General features: G+C 40.6%; 1 protein-coding gene across 2 annotated transcripts in view; it reads right to left on the bottom strand.

Moving 5' to 3' along the window:
* The window catches only part of CLNK (cytokine dependent hematopoietic cell linker), a 232,644-nt gene that overhangs the window by 15,326 nt on the left and 192,098 nt on the right, over positions 1-25,220 (bottom strand). For both annotated transcript variants that reach the window (XM_037829402.1, XM_037829401.1), the window contains exons 16-18: positions 15,148-15,281; positions 12,197-12,271; positions 11,429-11,584 (exon numbers count right to left, since the gene is read on the bottom strand). In XM_037829402.1, coding sequence (XP_037685330.1) covers positions 11,429-11,584; positions 12,197-12,271; positions 15,148-15,281 — 365 coding nt within the window. The remainder of the gene's footprint in view (positions 1-11,428; positions 11,585-12,196; positions 12,272-15,147; positions 15,282-25,220) is intronic.

The raw sequence follows: 25,220 nt of genomic DNA on the forward strand, positions 1-25,220 counted from the left end.
TGTCACAGGTGAGTGCCGTCCTCCCAGGGCAGTTCTGGGCTGCTGGGCTGTGTAGGGAGGCTCCCAGTCTGCTCAAATGATGGCTGAATGGGGCTTTGTTAATTCACACTGCTCCACCTTCCCAGTTCTGGGACATTCAGCTGAGGTTGCAGGGAAGGCTAATGTCCACGCCCAGTTTTGTGGTGTGCCTGTTATTTGAAGCACTTCCGTCACACTGGTTGTTTCTGGGGCAGCTCTGGGCTATGGGGCTGGCGATGGGCAGGAGTGTTTCCTGTCCACCAGGATGGTGGCTGTGAGCGGACACCCCCCTGTTCTTGGGAAGTTGTGTTGTTTATTGAATTTTCTCAGCCACTGGATTATTGCCTTTTTCTCAGAGCTCTCTTAGTTCTGCTCTTGACTTGACGTGCCCAAATTGAAAGTCTTTGAAGCTTTCTGTATTGGGCTTCTTAGAGTACTTGTTTTAGAAAAAGAAAAAAGGATTTAAAAAAAAAAAAAAAAAAAAAAAAAAAAACGGCCCTCCTCAGAGATCTAATGGGTTATTGAAATGCTAATAGACGAAGCAACCAGGGTCATTAAGGAAAGGTCCACAGGGCAGAGAGATCAGCTTTTCTTCGGGATTTGCATATGCGCCTCAGGGCCTGAGCTCAGGCTTGAGCTCTGCCCTTCCCCCTTCTATGTTCACCAGAACTCCAAAAACCTTCCGCTTTTATTTTGGAGTTTTTCGTGTTGTTTTTTTTCTATGCCTGTCTCCTCTCTGCTGGGCTGGCTGCTCTCAGAGTCTCTGGTGTCTGGTCTCAGTCTATCTATGGTTGGAGTTTGATCAGTAGAATGAGTTTCCGATAAGAGCAGCCACTGCAATTCTCCCTTCTCCTTCCCGGAGCTGACAGCCCCTCCTCCCCCGGGACTGAGCCTGGCAGGGAGGGGCGCGGGTCCCCTGGCCGCAAAAACTCACAGATTTCGCTGATCTCAGCAGTTCCACGTTTCCACGAGTGTTGTATGAAGTATGCCCAAAGTCAGATTGCTCTGTGGTGTCCAGTCCACGCAGTTCCTGGCTTTTTACCTACTTTCCTGGAGGAGTAACTAAAACTTACAGCTCACCAGTCTGCCATCTTGCCCCGCCCCCTTCTCGTTTTTCTTTTTTAGAATATTTTTAGCAATTCAAAGCATCTTCCCCTTCCAAATAAATTTGATAACTAGCTTTTCCAAGTCTGCAGAGTAGGTTGTTGGAATTTTGATAGGAATTGCATTGAATCTGTAGATGAGTTTGGGTAAAATTGACATCTTAATGACATTTAGCCTTCCTGTCCATGAACAAGGAATATTTTTCCATCTTTTAGGTCCCCTTTCATTTCTTTTAGTAAAAAGTTATTAGTTTTCTACATAGGCCTTTCATATCCTTGATTTTTTTAGTTGCTAATGAGAATGGTATCTTTTGCTTAAGTGTCTCTTCAGTTAGGTCATTTCTACGTATAGGAACATTACTGACTTATGTGCATTAATCTTGTATCCTTCTACTTTACTAAATTTGTTTATTAGCTCTAGTAGCTGTGTCGTTGATTTCTCAGGGTTTTCCACATATAAGATCATATCATCTGCAAATAATGACAGTTTTACTTCTTTCTTTCCAATTTGGGTGCCTTTTATTTCTTTGTCTTGCTGGATTGCCCTGGCTAGCACTTCCAGCACAATGTTGAATAACAGTGGTGATAGCAGGCATCCTTGTTTCATTTCTGATCTGAGGGAAGGCTTTCAGTCTCTTGCCATTGAGTACTATGCTGGCTGTGGGTTTTTCATATATGCCCTTTATCATATTGAGGAAGTTTCCTTCAATTCCTACCTTTTGAAGTGTTTTTATCAAAAAAGGATGCTGGATTTTGTCAAATGCTTTTTCAGCATCTATTGAGATGATCACTTGATTTTTCCCTTTTGATTTGTTAACGTGCTGTAATACATTGACTGATTTTCTCAAGTTGAACCATCCTTGCATGCCTGGAATGAACCCCACTTGCTCATGGTGTATGATTTTTTTAATGTGTCTTTGGATTTGATTTGCAAGTATTTTGTTGAGAATTTTTGCATCTATATTCATTAGGGAGATAGGCCTGTAGTTTTCCTTTCTTTTCTCATCTTTACCTGGTTTTGGTATTAAAGTAATGTTAGCTTCATAAAATGAGTTAGTTACTGTTCCATTTTCTTCATTTTTTTTTCAAGAGTTTAAGTAAATTTGGTGTCAGTTTTTTTTTTTTTTTAATGTTTGGTAGAATTCCCCTGTGAAGCCATCTGGCACTGGGTATTAATTTGTGGGACTGATTGAATCCCTTTGCCTGTGATTGGTTAGTTGTGGTCTTCTATTTCTTCTCTGGTAAATCTAGGTTGTTCACGTGTTTCCAAGGAATTGTCCATTTACTCTATATTATCTAGTTTGTTGGCATACAGTTGTTCATAGTACCCTTTTATAATTTTTTAAATTTCTTCAGGATCTGCAGTAATTTTGCCTCTCTCATTTATTATTTTGTTTATTTGGGTCTTCTCTCTTTTTGATTTTGTCACTCTAGCTAGGGGCTTGTCAATCTCGTTAATCTTCTTAAAGAACCAACTTTTGGTGTTATTTATTCTCTCTATTGCTTTTTTTTTTTGTTCTCTATGCCGTTTATTTCTGCTTTAATCCTTGTTGTTATTTCTTCTACATGGTTTAGAATTTGTTTGCTGTTCATTTTCTGGCTTCTTCAGTTGTTCCATTAGTTCTTTGATTTTAGCTCTTTCTTCCTTTTTAATGTATACATTTAGAGCTATAAATTTCCCCCCCAATACTGCCTTTGCTGCATCCTATAAGTTTTGATATGTTGTGTTCTCATTTTCATTCATCTCTTTATATTTAGCAATTTCTCTTGCTATTTCTTCTTTAACCCACTGATTGTTGAGGAGTGTGCTGTTTAACCTCCAGATATTTGTAAATTTGCTAAGTCTCTGATGGTTATTGACTTCTAGTTGTATTCCATTGTGACCAGAGAATGTGCTTTGAATAATTTCAATCTTTTTAAATTTATTGAGGCTTGTTTTATGGCCCAGCATATGATCTATTCTGGAGAAAGTTCCATGAGCACTAGAGAAGAATGTGTACCCTGGTGATTTGGGATGTAATGTTCTATATATGTCTGTTAATTCAAAATCATTTATCAGATTGTTTAGGTTTTCAATTTCCTTATTGGTCCTCTGTCTGGTTGATCTACCTCTAGGAGACAGTGATGTATTGAAGTCTCCCACAATTCTTGTGGAAACATTTATTGCTTCCTTCAGTCTTGCCAATATTTGTCTCATGTATTTTGGGGCCCCTTGATTGGGTGCATAGACATTTATGTTGCTATTTCTTATTGTTGAATTGTCCCTTTTATCAGTATGTAGTGACTGTCTTTGTCTCTTATAACATCGTTGCATTTAAAATCTATTTTATCTGAAATTAATATTGCTATTCTTGCTTTCCTTTGGCTGTAGCTTGCATGTAATATTTTTTCCATCCTTTCACTTTCAATTTCTTTGTATCTCTGTGTCTAAGATGAGTCTCTTGTAAGTAACATATTGATGGCTCATATTTTTTAATCCATTCTGACAATCTATACCTTTTAATGGGGAGTTTAATCCATTCACATTCAATGTTATTACTGTGAAGGTATTTCTTGAGTCAGCCACCCTATTCTTTGGTTTTGTTTGTCAGATATATTTTTTCCCTCTCTCTCTTTATTTCCTTTAATGTAAGTTCTGAACCCTTCTCCATACCTCCATACCTCTCTCTCCTTTCTTTGTTTCTCTGCTGGTAGGGCTCTCTTTAGTATCTCTTGTAGGGCAGGTCTCTTGTTAGCAAATTCTCTTATCATCTGTTTGTCTGTGAAGATTTTAAGTTCCTCTTCAAATTTGAAGGAGAGCTTTGATGAATAAAGAATTCTTGATTGACAATTTTTCTCTTTCAGAATTTTAAATATATCATGCCGCTGCCTTCTCACCTCCATGGTGGCCGCTGAGTAGTCACTGCTTAGTCTTATGTTGTTTTCCTTGTATGTGGTGAATTTCTTCTTTCTTGCTGCTTTCAGAACTACCTCCTTCTCTTCAGCATTTGACAGTCTGATCAGAATATGTCTCAGAGTGTGTTTATTTGAATTAATTCTGTTTGGAGTTCATTGGGCTTCTGTGATTTGTGTATTTATGTTGTGGGCTGGGAAGTGTTCCTCTACAATTTCTTTGAATCCTCTTCCTAGACCTTTACCCTTCTCTTCCCCTTCTGGAACACCATGATTGTTATATTTGTGCACTTGATGTTGTCCATCATATCCCTGAGATCCATTTCAAATTTTTCTATTTTTTTTCCTCCATTCTTTCTTTTGTACTTTCACGTTGAAGCCTGCACTCTTCCAGTTGACTTGTTCTTTCCTCAGCTTCCTCTAATCTAATACTGTGTGTGTCTGGAATCTTTAATTTGAGCAACAGTTTCTTTTATTTCCATAAGATCATCTATCTTTTTATTTACTCTTGCAAATTCTTCCTTATGCTTTTCTAGGGTCTTCTCTATGTCCTTTATATCCTGTGCAATGATCTTGTTGTTTGTGATTACTTCTTTGATTAATTGCTCCAAGTACTGTGTCTCCTCTGATTTTTTGATTTGGATGTTTGGGTTTGGGTTATTCATATTTTCTTGTTATTTTATATGCTTTAAAATTTTCTGTTGTTTTTGGCCTCTTGGGATTTGCTTATCTTGATCAGGTTCTTTTAGGATACGTGGGCTTATTTGAACAATTATCTATAATTTGTCAGAGCTACAGCTTGGTGGAGTGCACTTTCCCTGACTTACCAGCAGATAGAATGCCCAAGCCACCTATTATCCTCAAACAAGTTCTCTCCAACTTTGTCTATGTGGTGAGTGGGGTTATGAATCTTGCAAGGGTCCAATCAGTGCACCAAATTTCCATATACAGTTGGTGCAGCCAGCCCTGAAGTTGGGGTTTTTTCCCTGTGCAGTTAGGGAGGGAAGGTGGCTTTAAGACTTAGATCTCCCAGCTATTCCTGGAGACTTAAAGCTGTTGCACAATTCCAACCTTTTGGCTCAGACTCCCCTCAGTCTCTCTCTGCTATGGGCCCAGAAGTCCCTGGGATTGGTGTAAGGCCCTTGGGACTTCCATGCACTCTGTGGGCCTCTGTGGAGGGAATACTGTGCAACATCACAGGCGAGTGGGATCCCCAAGGGAAACTCTCAGCTGCAGCACCATGCAGGGGCGTTCCCATCCGGCTGAAAAGATGGCTGTATGGAGCATGGTAATTTCCCTCTTCCATGGACCTCTGCCTTCCTAGCTCCAGGACAATTAGCTTCAGGTGTGTAAAATGCTATCATCCAGGCCAGATACTGAGGTGGGTGCCTGGGGTGTGGAAGGCACTCCCCACCATGCTCAACTGCGCGGCTCTTGCTTCTGGATCTGCAGCTGTTTTTGGGGTTTTTAAACCAATCTATCTCCAAATGCTGACCCCAGGTTCCTCCCCACTGCAGGCTGACTGTCGTTTCCCCAGCAGCCTCAGTCACTTGTTTCCAAATGCAGACTCTCGGTTTCACCAAATGCACAGTCGCTATGGATGTAGGAGACTTTGTACAGCCAGTACAACCCTGGAACTGGTATTTTGGAGCACTTTCTGTCTTTTATCTAATGTTTTTCATGGAGAAGTATTTTGCTCTGTCTCTCCTAATCTGCTATCTTGGATCTTCTCCAACCCTGGGTTTGAACTCAATGTCTCCAACTTACTTGCTCATGTTTTTGGAGACATTAACATCTCTGAACCTCAAGCTTTGTTTCTATTTAGTCTGTAAAACAGATGTTAGAATACTGCCTCTGGGTGACAGGAGATAATGTGCTACAAAACAAATGGCTGGAGACCTGGTAGTTGTGCTAGAATGTTCATTCTTGAACATTCATTCTAACTCCTTCCCTATATCTCAATCTCTCTGGCTTTAAATAATTGGAATCCTATCAATTTCTCAGAAGGTAATTGGTGGCTGAATTGGACTCCTTGGTCAGAAGTTAATAGACAGCTGCATTGCTCTCAGATCTAGAAGTATGGCCTTCCTAAGGCTCCTCTGCAATTCCCTGGCTTCTAAGAATTTGGACACATTTTTATTTAGAGAACTTCTAATTTGAATGTCAAGTGAGTTTTTAATATATTTGAGTATATAAAAGTATTACAAGAATGCATTGTCTAAAACTGTACTTGAGAAATCTGAAATGGATACAGGGCTCCCAATGACTTTTTCCCAATAAGAATTTTTATGGAGGATATACTTTTCTCTGCCTAATTAATGCTAGTAGTTAAATTATTCACCATTGCTTTGCATGTCATTAAAGATAACAACAGAAGTACATAGGTCTTTCGTTTCTGTTTTCGTGGTATATGATGAGTTGCTTTACCCAAGGTCATAAGTAGTGATGCTCATTTGCTCTTTCCCACCCTCCACAGACTGGAGTCATGAGCCTTCTGACATTGTCCAGCCCCTTCTGGTTACATAAGTCCAGAAATCCACATCCTATTCCTCCTCCCCTTATATTTAAACTTACTTGAGTTGGGTTTTTGTGTTTTCAGGTGTCCTGATTAAATCTGGAAGTGACATATCTATTCTTAGCCTCTTTACTTGATCTGTGGCAGTTTTTGATGAGGTAATCTAAATGGCTGCACCTAATAGGTACACAATAAATATTAGTTCGTAGCTACCCTATGCTAAGGTAGGATGGTTTCCCAGTTGTCCAACAGGGATGGTTGAGTGTTTTGCCATAGTAGGATAGCGATATCTGAAGAGCAAAGCCTGGCTCTCCCGCTATGGTAGATTGAATTATATACCCCAATGTAGATGTGTTCTTGATCTTAATTCATGTCCCTGTGTGCTGCAAACTCATTGTATATAGGACCTCCTGAAGATGTTATGTTTAGTTAAGGTGTGGACCAACTGAATGAGGGTGGGCTTAATCCAGATTAATGGAGGCCCTTATGAGCAGAAGAAATTCAGACACAGAGAGAGCCACAGGGAGAAGCCAGAGCTGGAAGTCAGTGGAACCCAGAAGAGAAAGGAGAGGACATTGTCCTGTGATGGGGGAGCCATGGAACCCAAGAGTTGCCAGCCAGAAAGCTGCCAACTGAGGAAGCCTCTTAAAATGTGAGCCGATAACTTCCCATTTGTTATTTGTCATAGCAGACTGGAAAACTGAGATACCTACCTACTAGCTGTGTGAACTTGGGAAGTTTCTTAACCTCTCTGGGCCTCAGTTTCCCTATCTATGAACAGTGACATGAAGACCCACTTCCCAGGGTCCCGGTGAGGAGTAAATGAATTAGTGGGCTTACAGCCTTCAGAAGAGAGTTTGGGACACACTGAGTTTGTGTACACGTGAGTCCTTGTTATTTCCTCCTTCCTTCTAGGTTTGCCAAGAATGTGATGTGAGAATTATGAAATCACCAGAGAAGTTTACAGACTGTTAGGTAAGTCTCTGTGAAGAAAGAAAACTTCCAAATTTCATTTCCAGCTGTAAATCAAGGACAGTGTTTTCTTCCTCTTTTTTCACACTTGACAAAACAAACGGTGATTAATGAAAAACTTTTCATGCAGAACCTTTCCACAAAATTGGTTTAAAAAGGAAGCCTTCTTTGTTGGTATTCATCTTCAGAGGGAAAAAGCTTGCTTCTTATTCTCCTTCCTGTTTCCTTTTTATTATTGTCTCAAAATAATAAATCCAACATTGTTTTAATAATCTACTACATGAATGACATTTTATATGACACTGTAATTTTAATAGGTAGTAGGAAGCAATTCATCATACTGTCATTTCTTATTATTGGCATCTACTGATGTGCCTGCAACTGAAATATTACCCTAAAGAAACTTCTAAAAAAGATTTTAATTAAGCTCTTATTTTTAAATTAATTTATTTTTTCAAGGTGACAGCAAATATCCTTCTAATATTAGATCTTAAAATCTGTCTAAACCTTTGTGTTTGTCCTGCAGGCAAACTGCAGGCAATTTCTTTTTACCAGTAAGATAAATAAAATTGTTTGGGTACACACATAAGAATGAGAGAAGGAAAGAGAGAAAAAGAGAAAGAGATCAATGGAAGAAATAGGAAGAGAGAAGAAGGAGAAAGAAACAGAGAGGGAATAGAGGAAAAAACAGGATTTAATCATACATCTATGTCTCCTAGTTTTTACAAGTTTAATTTAGCAAGTAAATGTCTATTATAATTTTTAGAAACTTATCCTAAACATTGCAGGACAAGGAAAGTTCTGATCATTGTAATTCTTCCTTCCCCTGAGTTTTCACAGAAATGTTTTCAAATGTGACTCAGAAAACCTAGACGCAGGATGGATGTTCAGCAGCAGATAAAGCTCTGCAGGCTGTTTAAGGCGGGTCCCCCGGTGATGGGCCACAGTGCAGTTCCAGCAGCTGTTAGGTATTTCCTGTCCTCTCACCCCTGCCCGGGCGCAGACAGAGATGGGCAGAGACAGACTGAGTAGCTCCTCGGTGGCAGGTTCTCTTCCTTACTCCTCTCCGTGTCCCCAGCACGGAGCCCTGAGCCTGGCAGAGTGTAGACGTCTAATTCATGTTCGGCCATTAGCTGAGTAAACTGGTGTCGTGAGCTGAATAGCAGCCCTCCCAAAAAGAGTGCCTGTGCTTCTACCCCTGGAATCTGGGAATAGCTCCTGACATTGCAAAAGATGTGATTATGCTAAGGACTGGAGAGGAGGAGCTCATCCTTGATCACCAGGTTGTCCCTAAATGCCATCCCACTGTCCTTATACACAGAGGCAGAGGGGGAGCAATGGGACCACAGAGGCAGAGATTGGAGTGACCCAGCCACAAGCTCCGGAACACCTGCAACTACCTGAAGCTGCAAGAGGCAAAGAAGATCCCCCCCTAGAGATTTCAGAGGGAACATGACCCTGCTGATGGCTTGATTTTGGACTTCTGGCCTCCAAAGAGTGAGAGAATAAATTTCCATTATTTTAAGGCACCAAGTTTGTGGTAATTTGTCACAGCAGCCTCAGGAAACTAATACAATGGGTCAACTCCAAATCCAAATTCGGCCATGAATTTCCAGCCACATGGCTCGCTGACTGACCCAGGTACCTAACATGTATGAAGACCGATCGCCCCAGGCATATCTTGCACACACAGGTGTGGTTTGTCACCCTCCGCCCTCCGTGCATGTAAGAGGCTGAATGTGCTGTGCCTTCCCTGGCTGCCACATCCAGGCCTTCTCTCGTGGCTCGCTCTCCAGGCCCTGGGGTGAGATTTCCCTGCCTACACCTGGGTCACTAAACCCAATAAAAGGGCTGTCAGGAATCGTTAAAAATGAGAACTGATAGACTTGGTCAGCTCCATGTGTCAAGGACTCTTGTCACATCATCTCATCTTACACCCAAAATAACTCCCATGAAGTTGGTGATTCCATTGAATGTGTGGTTATATTCTAAAGTTTGCATGACAGCCAAACAGCTACACAAAATTGAAATTATCCTTGAAAACCCCATTTCCCATGAAGTTTTTCCTGCTGAGTTGGACTAAGATGACATTTCCTTATTTGAGCACCAGATGAAGCAGCTGGGTTGCATTTAGCTGCCCTGCTGAACCAAATTCATTTATCTTTTTTAAGGATGGGAGATTGTTCCTCATCATGTGGAAGGGCTCACACCATGAAGGGCAGGGGAGCAGTGAAGATGGAGCTGGTTTGGGGGAAAGGCAGGAGGAACCACCTGTAAACTGTCATTTTTTTACTTACTGCCAGGCACACAGTCACTCTGTGCAAGTGCTAATGAGTTTTCAACTTGCAGTGTCCTGGACAGTTTGCATTAGGTATTGATATTATCTCCCTGCATCCTGCTGATGGGATTCTCACATGCATGCCGACTGAAGCATTGTGGAAGCCGTGGCAATTTTCTCTATTTTGATTTCTATTAAGAACTGTTCAGCCAAATCCTGGAAAACAGTTGTAGCATTGTGTACTGACTCTGAAGACACTGGACATGCTAAATGAGAATCACTGAATTATAGAGTTTTAGATCTAAAAAGAACATCTTCTCAATGTACATTTATAGAAACTAAAGCCCAGAGAAGTTAAGTGTCTGGCCTGAACTGACATACTTAGTGAATGATGATGGTCTGGGGTGCCAGAGCTGCTGTAGCAAAGAATTGCAGAGGAGTTGGCTTAAACAATAGAGGTTTCTTGTCTCACAGTTCTGGAGGCTGGAAGTCCCGAACCAAGGTGCTGGTGGGGCCGTGCTTCCTCTAAAAGGGAGCATCTGTTCCCTGCTTCTCTCTGGCTTCTGGTGGGTTGTGGGCAAGCAATGGGGCTTCTTGGCTTGAGGGAGCAAAACTCAACCTCTGCCTCGGTGACATGGCTCTCTTTCTCTCTCTCTCTGGCTCCTACTGTGTCTAAATTTCCATATTGGACGAGGGCCCACCCTAATCCAGATTGGCCTCTTCTTAACTAATAACACCTGTAAAGGTCCTATTTCCAAATAGGGTCACAGTCATGGAAGTGTGGGGAAGGACTTGAACATGTCTTTTTGGAGGACACGGTTCAATCAATAACGATGACCCAGAGCTTGAACCGTTTCATTCCTTCCTTCATTCCTTTATTTATTCATCAAAGGAAGAGTTGGAAGAGAAGCCTCTCTGAGCCCTCTCTCTTAGCACCTGGGTGACCTTGGCTATTTATATAATTTTCTGAGCCTCAGTTTCCCTACATCTAAGATGGGAGCAATCAAAGAGTTGTTGTGTCAAAGGGTTGCTGAAGATCCAAAAGAAGTGATACATCACCACCTAGTCCTAGCACATAGATATTCAGTGAAAATCCATCCCCTTGCTCCATCAGTGTTGATTTTTTGATACAGTTATTAATGAATATGTTAATTTATTCATTCTTTCACCCATCCATAGACCAACAGACAGGTACTGAGGACACGCATGCTTGGCATAGCACTGAGTGCCGTGACTGAGCTCATCATTCATTTGGGAGACAGCATACCCCTAGCGCTAATAGAAGGCAGAAATGCCTGCAGTGGGACCACAGCCCTGGGGAGTGGAGGAGTGTCACATGAGCACAGGCTTCAGGGAAGCTACAGGGGAGGCTGCAAGGGAGGCAGCATTTAGCTGAGTCTTGCAGAAGTTTTCTTTCATAGGCACAGCAGTATGGGAGGTGCATGGAATGGTCAGGGATTGGTCTCCGACTTGTTGCGCTGGCTGTCTGGGGAAGGAGGCTGGAAGGATGTGACTACACCCTCTACCTCGGACAGCACTCTCTGACCATATCCTGGGTCGTGGGGGTATGATGCTTGGCCAGCATCCCCCACAAGCTCTGCTTATTGTTTGTCTTTAGCCTGGTAAAGGGAACAGGCAAGTTGTACCCACCTCATCTCCTCTGAGTCCGGTCCCTAGGGCAAACTGCTGATTCCCCTCCAGAAAGCGGATTTTCACATTGTAGACTTTGTTTCCATAAAACACCACCAAAACATAGGGTTCTGCCCTGGATTTCTTGGAACAATCTCGGACCAAGAAAGTCCCATCCTGAGGCAAAAGGAACAAAGGTTTTCTTTCCAGGCATGCCCATATCCCTGCCTTGCAATCTTGGCAACAATGCCTATGAGATTTCCAAACAGCTTTAGTTCTTGGTAAACCAGTTCTTTATTCAATTTAATTCAGTAAGTATTTTCTCAAGTGTCAGTATGCATAAAGCATCTTGTTATTTTCGAGAGTGTACCATTCAGTGCCTAACACTCCCTTACTAATCTTCCACCATCCCTATTGTCCTCCAGGTATTCTAAAATGCTATCATGGCGTTCATGGAAAAATGCACCAACCTGTCTTTTGATTTTATCTCTCATCACTCTTCCTTCTGTCCCTGAATCCTAGCTCCAGCAAGGATCCTAGCTCCACCATTCCTCAATATTTAGGGACTTGAGAAAGTCACATAGCTGATAAATTGTGCAACCAAGCCTCAACCTGCAGCTCTCCCTTTCAAATCCCCTTTCCAATTACAACCTCCCCAGCTTTGAGAAACACAGGGTGATAAAGAACCACTACCTCAAAGTGCCCTGCTTATTCTGTCCTGTTACCGAGGGATGGAAACCATAAGATGAGATCAGAAACAATGACAATAGGCCAGGAATAGGACATTACCTTGTTCTCCTTCATTAATGCCTCTTCAACTGCTTGGCGACCGTATTCTCTAATGTACCAGTCGTGCTGGGCTTTCTACAGAACAGGTTCAATAATGAGTACTTTGGGGTCAAAGAGAAGTACTAATGAATTTGTTCAATATTTACTTTTGTTTCACCAGTGCCCATTCCCAGTTTGATTTATAGTAAATATGTAGTAAATAAATCCAGTCCCTGAGCCTGGAGAAATAAACAGATGTGTTGGGAAAATGGACACGGGCAAAATAACTGCAGGTTAGGAATTATGAAATTGATTGTCATGACAGAGCCTGTCTGTCATTGAAAGTATCCAGAAATCTCCAAATGGAGAGCTGCCATCAATCTACCTATGCTTTCTGAATCTGAAGCTGCCAAAGCTTATTGATGGGGGAGACACATTGCCCCCAATGCCTGCACTGTCCCAGTCATCATAAAAAGAGAAGGGGGAGGGGAGAATATTTGTGCACCTGCCTAAAGCCACATACAGTGGAGCTGGGATTTGAACCTAGCCCATCTGGCTTGCCCTCTGTGCCATGCTTCCTTATGCATATTGATATTAAATGATTTTAAGTTGATTTCTCTTGATTATAAAACCCATGCTGATAGGGAGAAGGAAGGGCGGTCTATGAAAATGTGCCATGGACCCACAACTCCTTCGGAGGGTTCCAAGATTCCTAGTAATATTAAATAATCCCCCAGGCGAGAGCAGCCTCTAGGAGACCCTTACCGGTTCGTTCACTGAGAAGCAGGCTTGCCAGGTGGTGTTAACCCCACCGAGGGTGGGCAGTGGGGGCTCAGCCTGAGTCTCTGGTCTTCCCAGCACAGGCCTGACCCCCCTGATGACAGACACCCCGAGCACGTGGGTCACCATCTGGAAAGGGCAGGCGCTAGCCCCAGCGGGACAGTGCAGCCTCCCTCCCTGCCGTGCCCGGTCTCAGGACCCGGGTCTGATGAGCCGGATCTGCCTGCTGCTCTCCGGACACAGGGCTTCCTTCCAGATCAACTCTCCCTTCAAGATCAGGACCCAAAACCATTTCTTATTTGAGATCTTTTTGGAATAAATTCCTCTCGTTTAGGGGAGAGTCGGTGCTGGAAGGGCCAGAGGCAGGGCCAGCTCTCCCCCCCTGCAGCAACGTCACCGTGCAGGCTCCCGAGCGCTCGCCCCGGGGCCGCCTCTGCTTGCCGGGGAGAGGGGTGGTGGTGTCCGGGGCCCTCCGCCAGGCCGGGGCTCGGGGGAGGTGGAGGCACCGTGCGTTTTCTAGGCTCCGATTTTATTCATTTGTTCCAGGTGGCAGACTCTTAGAATTTGCTGTCCTGTGTTCCTCCAGGTGTGGACGTGAGGGATGGATGGCTGGTGAGTTCAGGCGAAGCTCAAACACAGCAGGAAATCACCCTGAATCACCTGATCGGAGAAAGATCCCCCTTTCGATTCTCTGTCTAGCTCTGTGAATAATTCCAGGGCACTGCTTCATTTTGGTGCCAGTAGGGACTTAATGTCTCTCTGCCTTTTCCAAGCTCTCCTTTTAACAGCAGAAGAGCACTGTTCAGGCCGAGAGCTTTAGCAGGCAATGAGATCCTGCCACGGTGTGATTGCCTTGGGTTGTTTGCACCGCAATTATTCCTATCTAGGGTATGGGATACAGTTTTTTTAATTTAGAGTAGTCATGAAGTTTCTATTGTTTCTAATATATATGCATTTATATAAGTAAAAAAGAGCCAACTTCAAGAATACTATTAAGTAAATATTCTTCTAGATATGGGTGTGTCACAAATCATAAAGGCATGTTCAGATCATTGAAATCAGCCCAAGCTTCTCTCATGTCCATCAGGGACCCTGCTCTCTGAGAAAGGGTGTGATTTTGGATGACATCAAGTTAGAACCCAGGGTTCTTATGTAGTGCATTTGAAGAAGACAGCAGGGTGAAAGAGAGTTCAGGCATATAATAAGGGACATACAAAGCAGTGTGTTCAAAGAACTTCCCAAAGTTTAATTTAAGATCATGAGACTCCTTTTAGAATTGAGGTAGAAATCAGTATAAATATAAGGATTTTAGGATACTGTGGGAATTATGAGGAACTAATGATTATGAGGAATTATAGAGATATCCTATATACTGGGCTTCTGTTTAAAAACCCTTGTGACTGCTACGCCAATTTATGGAGTAATTAAAAGGATAAGGGATGGAGACCCAGAGTAAGCATATCTTTCAATGCTTTATGGTAAAAGATTTTTAATAAGTAGTGTTATGAGGTGATGGAGAGAAGAGCACACAAGCTAAAAAGAAAGTTTTGCTCTGAGATGGTTCTTTGTTCTTTCTTATAATAACATCCCATAAACCCTAACTTGAACTGCAAAAATTATGAGGCTAATACAAGTGAAAGAACTGACCACAGGAATGGAGCGCATTTTAGAAAGATGCCAGGGCATAGATGAATAGCAAACAAGAACACATCTGTTGTGTTTGTGCCTCTCCTCGCTTTAAATCTCCTCTGGGCAGAAACCATAACTTCTAGAACATTCTTTAACATATAAGTGCCCAATAAATGGTTGTTGGCCTGTTCAAATGGAATGAGTATGCAACATGTGGATCTTTTGTTGGAGAAATAATTGCAATTGTGTAAATCCTGTTAATCCCTCAAAAGATTATTGAACAGCTGGCAAATAAAAAACACATGTTTAAATATCTATATTTTTGGAATTAATGAAAAACTACTTTGAGAATCTGGCAATATGTACTTTAAAGAATCTGGTAAAAGAATAATATAATGTTATAAAGCAAAATATTTTTTGAACATAAAAAAACCAATATTATGTAGTTAGGAGGAAAAAAATTTAAGTCAATCATACTAATTTCCTTTTAGTCATTGCTCAAGAAAGTCTAATTCCATGCTAAGTATATCTAGAAAGATATGGCAGAGAAGTATCTGTTTTACCTTTTTATCAGATCTTGCAGGCAAAGGTTTTCTCCAGTTTACATTTTTATAGGGTAGGTTATTTTCATGAGGGATGTAGCTGATTGGGAACTGACATCTCTGAGGAGAACAGGATTGCAGGTTTCCTTTATCATCTGGGAAAAAATAAATTCGTATTTAAATAAGATTTTGTTACTGTCTCAGATCATCTCTCTCAGTCACGGAGCTCAGACCCATCCCCTTCTTTCTGGCTCTGTGGAGGCTCTCTTGGTCCACACGAAGACCGTCACTAATTCACATGACTGCAATCACTTCTGTACTGTGCTCTTGCTTCTGCCCTTCCCCCTCTCTTTCCATAGAGCACCCAGAGAAGTCTTGTGAAAATGTAAATTCTGACATCGTTACCACATGGGTTAAATTCTTCTGTGGTTTCCTTTATGCTGGAAAGAAAATGCAAACTTTTTACTTCTGTCCATAAGATCCTGAATGACCAGGTGCCTCTTACTTTTCCATCCTCGTCAGTCTCCTCCCCTCCCCCGTTGCTCACTCTGCTTTGGCTTTACTGAGCTCTGTTCATGTTCTCAAGTGTGACAAGCTCACTCCCAATCCAGGAAACACCTTTTAAAAAACCTTTAACTTAAATGATCAACATTTTTGTTTTTTAATGAAGCCAACTTTCTAACCTCAAACAATGACTAACAGATGAATTAAGGCTATTCAGACTTGGGTATCTGGCAGACATTTTATTTAAAATGAACAAAGTGAGCTGGTCACTTTAAGGAAAGCAAATGGCAGTACTTTTACCAGTTATAAACTCAGATTTTTCAAGTTCAGATTTGAATCTGGGAAAACTTGTATCTGCCATGGTAAGTATAACGGCTTCCCAGTCATTAGACTTTTCTGATGTGATTGGTGGTATTATTTGCAAATGTGATTTTTGTAATGTGATATAATAACATATGTTAACATTTGAAAGATCTTCACAAGTCTGTGAATCATTATTTTTCAAATGACCGCTGCATCATGCTACAAAATTACACCTGGACTAAAGATTCATTCAACATGAAAGACAGACCAGTAGATTCTAAAGTAACAGAGTACAAGAAATTCATTGATATCATTTTAGATTTCACATGGCACCTAAACTTTAAGATACTACCACTTGTCAAATTTTGATGTGGTATTTTCTTTATGTATTTCAACCAAAATAACATATTTCAACTGCATGTTCTTCCAGTAAACACCATTAAGGGATGAATTTCATGAAATTAAGATGACAAGGAACAAGTGAGCTGTAAGAAGGGATAGTGAAAAACAGGTAAAAAAAAATTGAAAATATGCTAGCAAATTTAAACAAGCACTAATTGTATAAAACAATCATAAAACCTTGGGAATATAATTACAATGTAGAAATAACTAGTAGAACTTCCAGGGAAGATGGTGGGGTGGAGCAGGGAGCTCTGGGGTTCATTCCTCTTCCAAAGGATCTAGTAGACAGAGGGGAACTGTCTGAAACAACTGCTCTGGGGCTCCGGAGGCCAGGGGAGCATTGCACAGCACCCAGGGAAGAGCGTGAGTAGAAGGCTGAGAAACTGCAGTAAAGAACTGTGATTAACTCACTCCACAGCAGCTGCTGGTGCCCATCCCCCACTCTTGAGGCAGCTGCCTTGGGGTCTGGCCCCTGGATGCCTGCTGTGGCTGGAGAGGGATGTGGAAATCCTCTTCCCTAAGAGCAGGGTGGGGATGGGGAAGGATGAGTGCATGGCTAAGCACTGACCACGGTTTTTGATCAGCAAATTCAGATCACTGGGTATCGGCTTTGACCACTGCAGCTGCTGTTTCAATCCCACCCCCGACAGGCATGGAGGTGATGGTGGCTTAAAGACTCAGTGCCTCCTCAGGGCTGTGTGAAACAGTTTGCTGAAAGATGTCATCTGCTGGGCAGGCAAAGAAAGTGTAGCTTTGGAAGCTGTCAAAAGGCTTTTTGGTGTCTTTTGTGACCTTCTCCCCATGGCTCTTCAGACTTGGTCTGCACCCCTTTCATGGGTCTCTGGCCCTGTTTTGGCTGGAAAATACTGACTTGGGAAAGTCCTCTCTGGGATATCCCTCCTCAGAATTTGCTCTCTAGGCAAAAACAGCTAATGGCAATGAAAGGAGTATAAAAAATTACTGTGGAGGTAAAACAAAAACAAATAGCACAGATCAAGATTCCTGGAAAAGGAACAGAGGAAAGGAAGCTTACTCATGGGGGTGAAACAATTGGACAAATAATGCAGTCTTAAAACTTGTACCGCATATTCAGAGCAAGAATCAGATGAAAAAGAGCTGCAAAAAACCTGTTTAGTTAAACACAGGCAATTCTAAAGGTCTAGAATAAATTGAAACAAGTGTCCAAGAAAAGCCTTAATACAAAGCCAATCAACAATAAAACCTTAGGCAAGAGAGAGAAACTGACCTTCAGAATAAACTCTTCAAGATAATCAGATGCCTAGACATCAGCAAAAAATTACAAGCCATATTAAGAAACAGGAAGATATGGCTCAGTCAAATGAACAAATTAAAACTTCAGAGGAGACACATGATTGGGAATAACTAATCAAAGAAGTTCAAACAAATCTCCTAAGTCAATTCAAGGAGATGAAGGAAATACGGTAAAAAGATAAAGGATATTAAGAAGACACTGGATGATCATAAAGAAGAATTTGAAAGTATAAAAAGAAACATAAACATGGGAATGAAAGGCACAATAGAAGAGATTAAAAATACATTCGAGGCATATGACAGCAGACTTGAACAGGCAGCAGAAAAAATCACTGAACTACAAGATAGGATAATTGAAATCTTACATTCAGAAGAGCAAATAGAGAAAAGAATGGAAAAAATTGAACAGTTCTCAGAGATTTGAATGACAGAATGAAGCATAGAAACATATGCATCATGGGTGTCCAAGAAGGAGAAGAGAAGGGAAAAGAGGCATAAAGAATATTTGAGGAAATAATGGCCAAAAATTTCCCAACTCTTATGAAAGGCATAAATATGCATGTCCAAGAAGCACAATGCATTCCAAAGAGAAGAAATCCTAATAGACCTACCCCAGAATACATACTAATCAGAATGTCAAATTTCAAAGATAAAGAGAAAATCCTGAAAGCAGAAAGAGAAAAGTAATTCGTCACATACAAGGCAACCACAATGATACCAAGCACTGATTTCTCATCAGAAATGATGGATGCAAGAAGGCAGTGGTATGATATAAACAATGAAAAGAATTAAAAAAAAAGTTGGTTCTTTGAGAAGATCAATAAAACTGACAAACCCTTAGCTAGACTGGCATAGAAAAAAAGAAAGAAGATGTAAATAAATAAAATCAGAAATGGGAGGGGTGTCATTACTACTGACTCCATAGAACTAAAAAGGATCGTAAGAGGATATTATGAGTGTGCTGGTTTGAATCTGTTATGTACCCCATAAAAGGCTATGTTCTCTTAAGGTATCCCTGTGTGGGCAGACCTGTTGTTGGGTGGGACCTTTTGATTAGGTTATTTCCAATTCAAGGTGGGTCTTAATCCTTTATTGGAGTCCTTTAAGAGAGCTGAGAGAGAGAGAGAGAGAGAGAGAGAGCGTAGACAGAAACACCCTGGGAGAAACAAGCAGAGAGCCCAGAGAAGCTGAGAGAGAAATGCCCAGAGAAATTTGGAGATAGCCATTGAAACCAAAACCAGGAAAGAAGGACCAGCAGACATTGCCAGGTGCCTTCCCACGTGACAGAGGAACCCTGGATGCCATCAGCCTTTCCTCAGAGAAGGTATCTTCCTCTTGATGCTTCAATTTGGACATTTTCAGGGCCTTAGAACTGTGAATTTGTAACCTAATAAACCCCAATTGAAAACTCAACCCATTTCTGGTTTATTACATTCCAGGAGCTTTAGCAAATTGAAACAATGAGCAACCATGTGCCAACACAGCATTAGACAACTTAGATGAAATGGACAAATTCCTACAAACACAGGAACAACCTACACTGACTCTAGGAGAAATAAAATAAATAAAATTTATTTTACAAATAAAGAGACTGAATCAACCAAAAAAAAAAAAAAAAAAAAAAAACCTCTCAACAAAGAAAACTCCAGGACCAGATGGATTCACAGGTGTATTCTACCGATAATTTGAGGAAGAATTAATATATACCCTGCTGAAACTCTTGCAAAAAGAGTAGGGATCACTACCCAGTTCATTACATAAAGCCAGTATCACACCAATACCAAAGCCAGATAAAGATACTACAAGGAAAGAAAATCAGACCAATTTCTCTAATGAATATAGATGCAAAAATTCTCAAAAAAAAATACTTACAAATGAATCCAACAACACATTAAAAGAATTATACACCATGATCAAATGGGCTTTATCTCAGGTTTGTACGGGGGGTTCAACAAGAGAAAATCGATTAATGCACTATACCACATTAACAAACCAAAAGGGAAAATCCACGATCCTCTTGACTGATGCAGAAAAAGCATTTGAAAAAAACCAGAATCCTTTCTCACGTAAATCACTTCAAAAGAGGAATAGAAGGAAACTTCCTCAACATAATAAAGGGCATATATGAAAAATCCTCAGCTAACATTGTGAAAGACTGAAGGCTATCTCTCTATGATATGGAACAAGACAAAGATGCCCACTGTCACCACTGTTATTCAACACTGTGCTAGAAGTTCTAGCTGGAGGAGTTAGGCAAGACAAATAAATAAAAGGTACCCAAATTGGAAAGGAAGAAGTAAAATTCCCACTATTTGCAGATGACATGATCCTATATGTAGAAAGTTCCAGAAAATCTACAATAAGCCTACTAGAGCTAATAAACAAGTTCAGCAAAGTGGTGAGATATAGACATCACCATGCAAAAATAAGTAGTGTTTCTATACACTACCAATGAGCTATCTGAGGAGGAAATTAAGAAAAAAAAATCCATTTATAATAGCAGCTAAAGGAATCAGATATCTGGGAATAAGTTTAACCAAGGATGTAAAGGACTTACACACAGGAAACTATTAAACATTGCTAAAGAAAATCAAAGAAGACTTATTAGATGGAAGAACATTCTGTTTTCATGGGTTGGAAGACTAAATATTGTTAAGAAATCAGTTTTACCCAAATTAATTTACAAATTCAATGCAACCCCTATCAAAATTCCATAGCCTACTTTGCAGATTACAAAATTTATTTGGAATGATAAGGTGCCCTGAATAGCCGAAAACATCTGGAAAAAGGAGAACAAAGTTGGAGGACTCATACTTCCCTATTTTAACATATAACAAAGCTACAGTGGTAAAAAATAGCTTGGTACTGGTATAAAGATAGATATATCGACCAGTGGAATTGAATTGAGAGTTCAGAAATAGACCCTTAATCTATGGCCAATTGATTTTTTTGTGTGTGTGCTCTAAAGCAGGTTTTATTAATCTTTTTTTATACTTTTTTAAATTGAGATTGTTCAAAACCATACAATTATCCAAAATCCAAAGTGTACAATCAATTGCCCATAGTGCCATCATACAGCTGTGCATCCATCACCAAAATTAATTTTTTTCAAATTTTAGAACATTTTCATTACTCCAGAAAAGAAATTAAGACAAAAAAAGGAAACTCAAATCCTCCCATACCCCTAACCACCCCAACCTCCATTACTGATTCATAGTTTTGGTATAGTACATTTGTTACTGTTGATGAAAGAATGTTAAAATACTACTAACTGTGGTATATAGTTTGCAATATGTGTATTTATTTTTCCTATATGCCCCTCTATTATTTACTTCTAGTTACAGTGTCATACATTTGTTCTACTTCATGAGAGAGATTTCTAATATTTGTACAGTCATGGACAATGTCCACCATCAGATTCACTGCTTTATACATTCCCGTCTTTTAACCTCCAATTTTCCTTCTGGTGACATACGTGACTCTGAGCTTACCCTTTCCGCCACCTTCACACACCATTCAGCACTGTTAGTTATTCTCACAATGTGCTACCATCACCTCTGTCCATCTCCAAATGTTTAAGTTCACCCTAGTTGAACATTCTGCTCATAATAAACAACCGCTCCCCATTCTTTAGCCTTGTTCTATATCCTGGTAAGTTATATTTCATGTCTATGAGTTTACATATTATAATTAGTTCATATCATTGAGACCCTGCAATATTTGTCCTTATGTGTCTGTCTTATTTCACTCAATATCGTGTCCTCGAGGTGTCTTCATCAACCCATTTTTTTAAAGATGGTGTTGTTCACACACCATACATTCCATCCTAAGTAAACAATCATTGGTTCCCTGTATAGTCATGTATTTATGTATTCAGCACCATCACCACTATCTATATAAGGACATCTCCATTTCTTCCACAAAGAAGGAGGAAGAGTCAAAGAAGGTAGAGGGACAAAAGAAAAAGAAAAGAGAGAGAGAGAGAGAAAAAAAACATGACAACTAGAAAGCAACAAAAGGAAAGACAGCATTAAAGTAAAATAGAATTAAGTGTCAGACGACATCACCAATGCCAGGAGTCCCATACCCTTCCCCTATGCCCCCCCATATGCATTTAGCCTTGGTATATTGCCTTTGTTATATTAAAGGAAGCATAATACAATGTTTCTGTTAATTATAGTCCCTAGTTTGCATTGATTGTATTTCCCCCAATCCCACCCTATTTTTAACATCTTGCAATACTGACATCCATTTGTTCTCCCTTATATAAAAACATATTTGTATCTTTTATTGCAATCATTGAGCACCCTAGGTTTCCCTGAGTTACACAGTCCCAGTCTTTATCTTTTGTCTTCGTTCTGGTGTCTCATATGCCCCTAACCTTCCTCTTTCAACCATACTCACAGTCATCTTTGTTCAGTGTACTTACATTGCTGTGCTACTATCTCCCAAAACTGTGTTCCAAATCTCTCACTCCTGTCTTTTCCTTTCTGTCTGCAGTCTTCCTTTAGTGTTTCCTGTAGAGCAGGTATCTTGTTCACAAACTCTGTCATTGTCTGTTTGTCAGAGAATATTTGAAGCTCTCCCTCATATTTGAAGGACAGTTTTGCCAGATACAGGATTCTTGGTTGGTGGTTTTCTCTTTCAGCATCTTAAATATATCACCCCACTTCCTTCTTGCCTCCATGGTTTCTATTAAGAAATCTGTACATAGTCTTATAAAGCTTCCTTTTTATGTGATGGATTGCTTTTCTCTTGCTGCTTTCAGGATTCTCTCTTTATCTTTGGTGGTTGATAATCTGATTATTAAGTGTCTTTGCATAGGCCTATTCAGATCTATTCTGTTTGGGGTATGCTGTGCTTCCTGGATCCATAATTTTATGTCTTTCATAAGAGATGGGAAATTTTTATTGATTATTTCCTCTATTATTGCTTTTGCCCCCTTTCCCTTCTCTTCTCCTTCTGGGACACCAATGACATGTACATTCCTGCATTTCATTTTGTCCTTAATTTCCCAGAGACATTGCTCATGTTTTTCCATTCTTTCCTCTATGTTCTTTTGTGTGTAGGCTTTCAGGTGCCTTTTTATCCAGTTCCTGAGTGTTTTCTTCTGCTTCTTGAGATCTGCTATTGTATGTTTCCATTGTGTCTTTCATCTCTTATGTTGTGCCTTTCATTTTCATAGATTCTGCCAGTTGGTTTTTTGAACTTTCAATTTCTACCTTATGTGCACCCAGTGTTTGCATTATATGCTTCATCTCTTTTTCCATATCTTCCCTAAACTTTTTGAACTGATTTAGTATTAGTTGTTTAAATTCCTATGTCTCAGTTGAAGTGTAAGTTTGTTCCTTTGATTGGGCCATAAGTTCGTTTTTCTTAGTGTAGTTTGTAGTTCTCTGTTGTCTAGGCATCTGGTTTCCTTGGTTATCCCAATCAGGTTTTCCCAAACCAGAAGGAGCTCAGGTCTTAGAAGAAGGCAATAGTATCACATCTCCATGAAGGTGTCTTAGAAGATTGGTTCACCCTGTGAGGCCTCAAGTCACTGTGCTTTTACACCCAGCAGGTGGTGTCTGTCAGCCTGTAGCTCCAGACTGGTGTAAGAGGTGTGGCCCATGGCTGTTTTCCCCCAGGCTTTGGTGTCTGGATCTGAATGGAAGGTGGGTAGTAGAGCTTGGCACCTTCTCTTTCCTCTTAGGGAAGATATACCGTCCCCCATCCCAGAGAGGCCATTAGCATTGAAATGGATTCTGACTCTGCTATCTCCACCCTTGTCTGGTTCAGAGTGCTGGGAATTGAAAATGGCTGAGGCTTTCCTACACTGAGCCAGAAAAGGGACAGAAAGACCCCCTTCTAGGTCAGTCTGTGGCACCCCTCAGTTTCACCTGTAGGCCAGAGACAGCACCCGGTCCTCTGGGCTCCTCTCCCTCCCAGAGATGTCCTCCAGCTCTCCAAGTTCAGTGGCCAAAAACCTCTGTCTGCTTGTTGGGGATTCATAGCTTGTATTGAGCGTGTGCTTATTAAAACCCGTTAGAGCTCAGCTGAGTTATATTCACTTGCTCAGAGAGTGTTGCTCTCTAGCACCACGAGGCTTTGCAGTTTGGGAGAGTGCCGCTCTCTAGCACTGGGAGGCTTTGTAGTTTGGCCATGCGGGAGGGGGCTCCTGGCTCAGATCCGCAGTTTTTACTTACAGATTTTATGCTGTGATCTCGGGCATTCCTCCCAATTCAGGTTGGTGTATGATGAGTGGACAGTCACGTTTGTCCCCTGACAGTTATTCCAGATTATTTACTTGTTGTTCCTGGTTGTTTATTAGTTGTTCCAAGGGGACAAACTAGCTTTCACTCCTCTCTATGCTGCCATCTTCTTCTGTCTCCCTGGCCAATTGATTTTTGATGAGGCTGCTGAGTCAACTCCACTGGAATGGAAGAGTATCTTAAACAAATGGTGCTGGAAGAATCAGATATCCATATACAAAAGAATGAAAAAAACCTTCTCTCACACCTTATACAAAAATTAACTCAAAATGGATCAAAGACCTAAATATAAGAAGCAGGAACATTAAATTCCTAGAAGAATATGTATGGAAGCATCTTCAAAATCTTGTGGTAGACAATGGTTTCTTAGACTTTAGACTCAAAGTACAAGTCATAAAAGAAAAAAATAGATAAACGTAACAGCCTCAAAATTAAAAACTTTTGTCCTCCAAATAAGTTCATCAAGAAAGTGAAAAGGCAACCTACTCAATGGGAAAAATATTTGTAAACCATATATCCAACAAGGGTTTAATGTCCAGAATATATAAAGAAATCCTACAATTCAATTAAAAGACAAACAACCCAATGTAAAAAAGGGCAAAATGTATCTCTAAGCCAACTCTTCAAATTAACTCATTACCATCCCCTTTTTGTGGGACATGACTCCCAGGGGTGTAAGTCTCCCTGGCAATATGGGATATGACTCCCAGGGATGAGCTGGCCCTGGTGTCATGGGATTGAGGATGTGTTCTTGACCAACAGGGGGAAAAGAAATGAAACAAAGTTTCAGCAACTAAGAGATTTCAAATAGAGTTGAGAGATCATTCTGGAGGTAATTCTTATGCATTATATAGATATTCCTTCAAGTTTCAGGTATATTAGAATATCTAGAAGGAAATATATGAAACTTTGAACTGTAATGCAGTAGCCTTGATTCTTGATGATGACTGAGTTGTGTGACTGTGTAATTATGAAAACCTTGTGACTGATGCTCCCTGTATCCAATGTATGGGCATATGAGTAATAAAAGACAAAAAAATAAATAAAGAATGGGGAGGGGGTAAGGGGTATGGGATATTTGGGTGTTCTTTTTTTATTTTCATTTTATTATTATTATCTTTTTTTGGAGTAATGAAAATGTTCTGAAATTTATTGTGTCGATGAGTGCACAACTATATGATGATACTGTGAGCCACTGATTGCATACTTTGGATGGTGTGCCAGTTTGAATGTATTATGTTCCCCCAAATGCCATTATCTTTGATGAAGTCTTGTGGGGCAGACGTTTTGGTGCTGATTAGATTTGCAGGGAAATGCGCCCCACCCAACTGTAGGTGATAACTCTGATGAGATATTTCC

Source organism: Choloepus didactylus, chromosome 3 (assembly GCF_015220235.1).
Source record: "Choloepus didactylus isolate mChoDid1 chromosome 3, mChoDid1.pri, whole genome shotgun sequence".
In the NCBI taxonomy this organism is placed as follows: domain Eukaryota; kingdom Metazoa; phylum Chordata; class Mammalia; order Pilosa; family Megalonychidae; genus Choloepus; species Choloepus didactylus.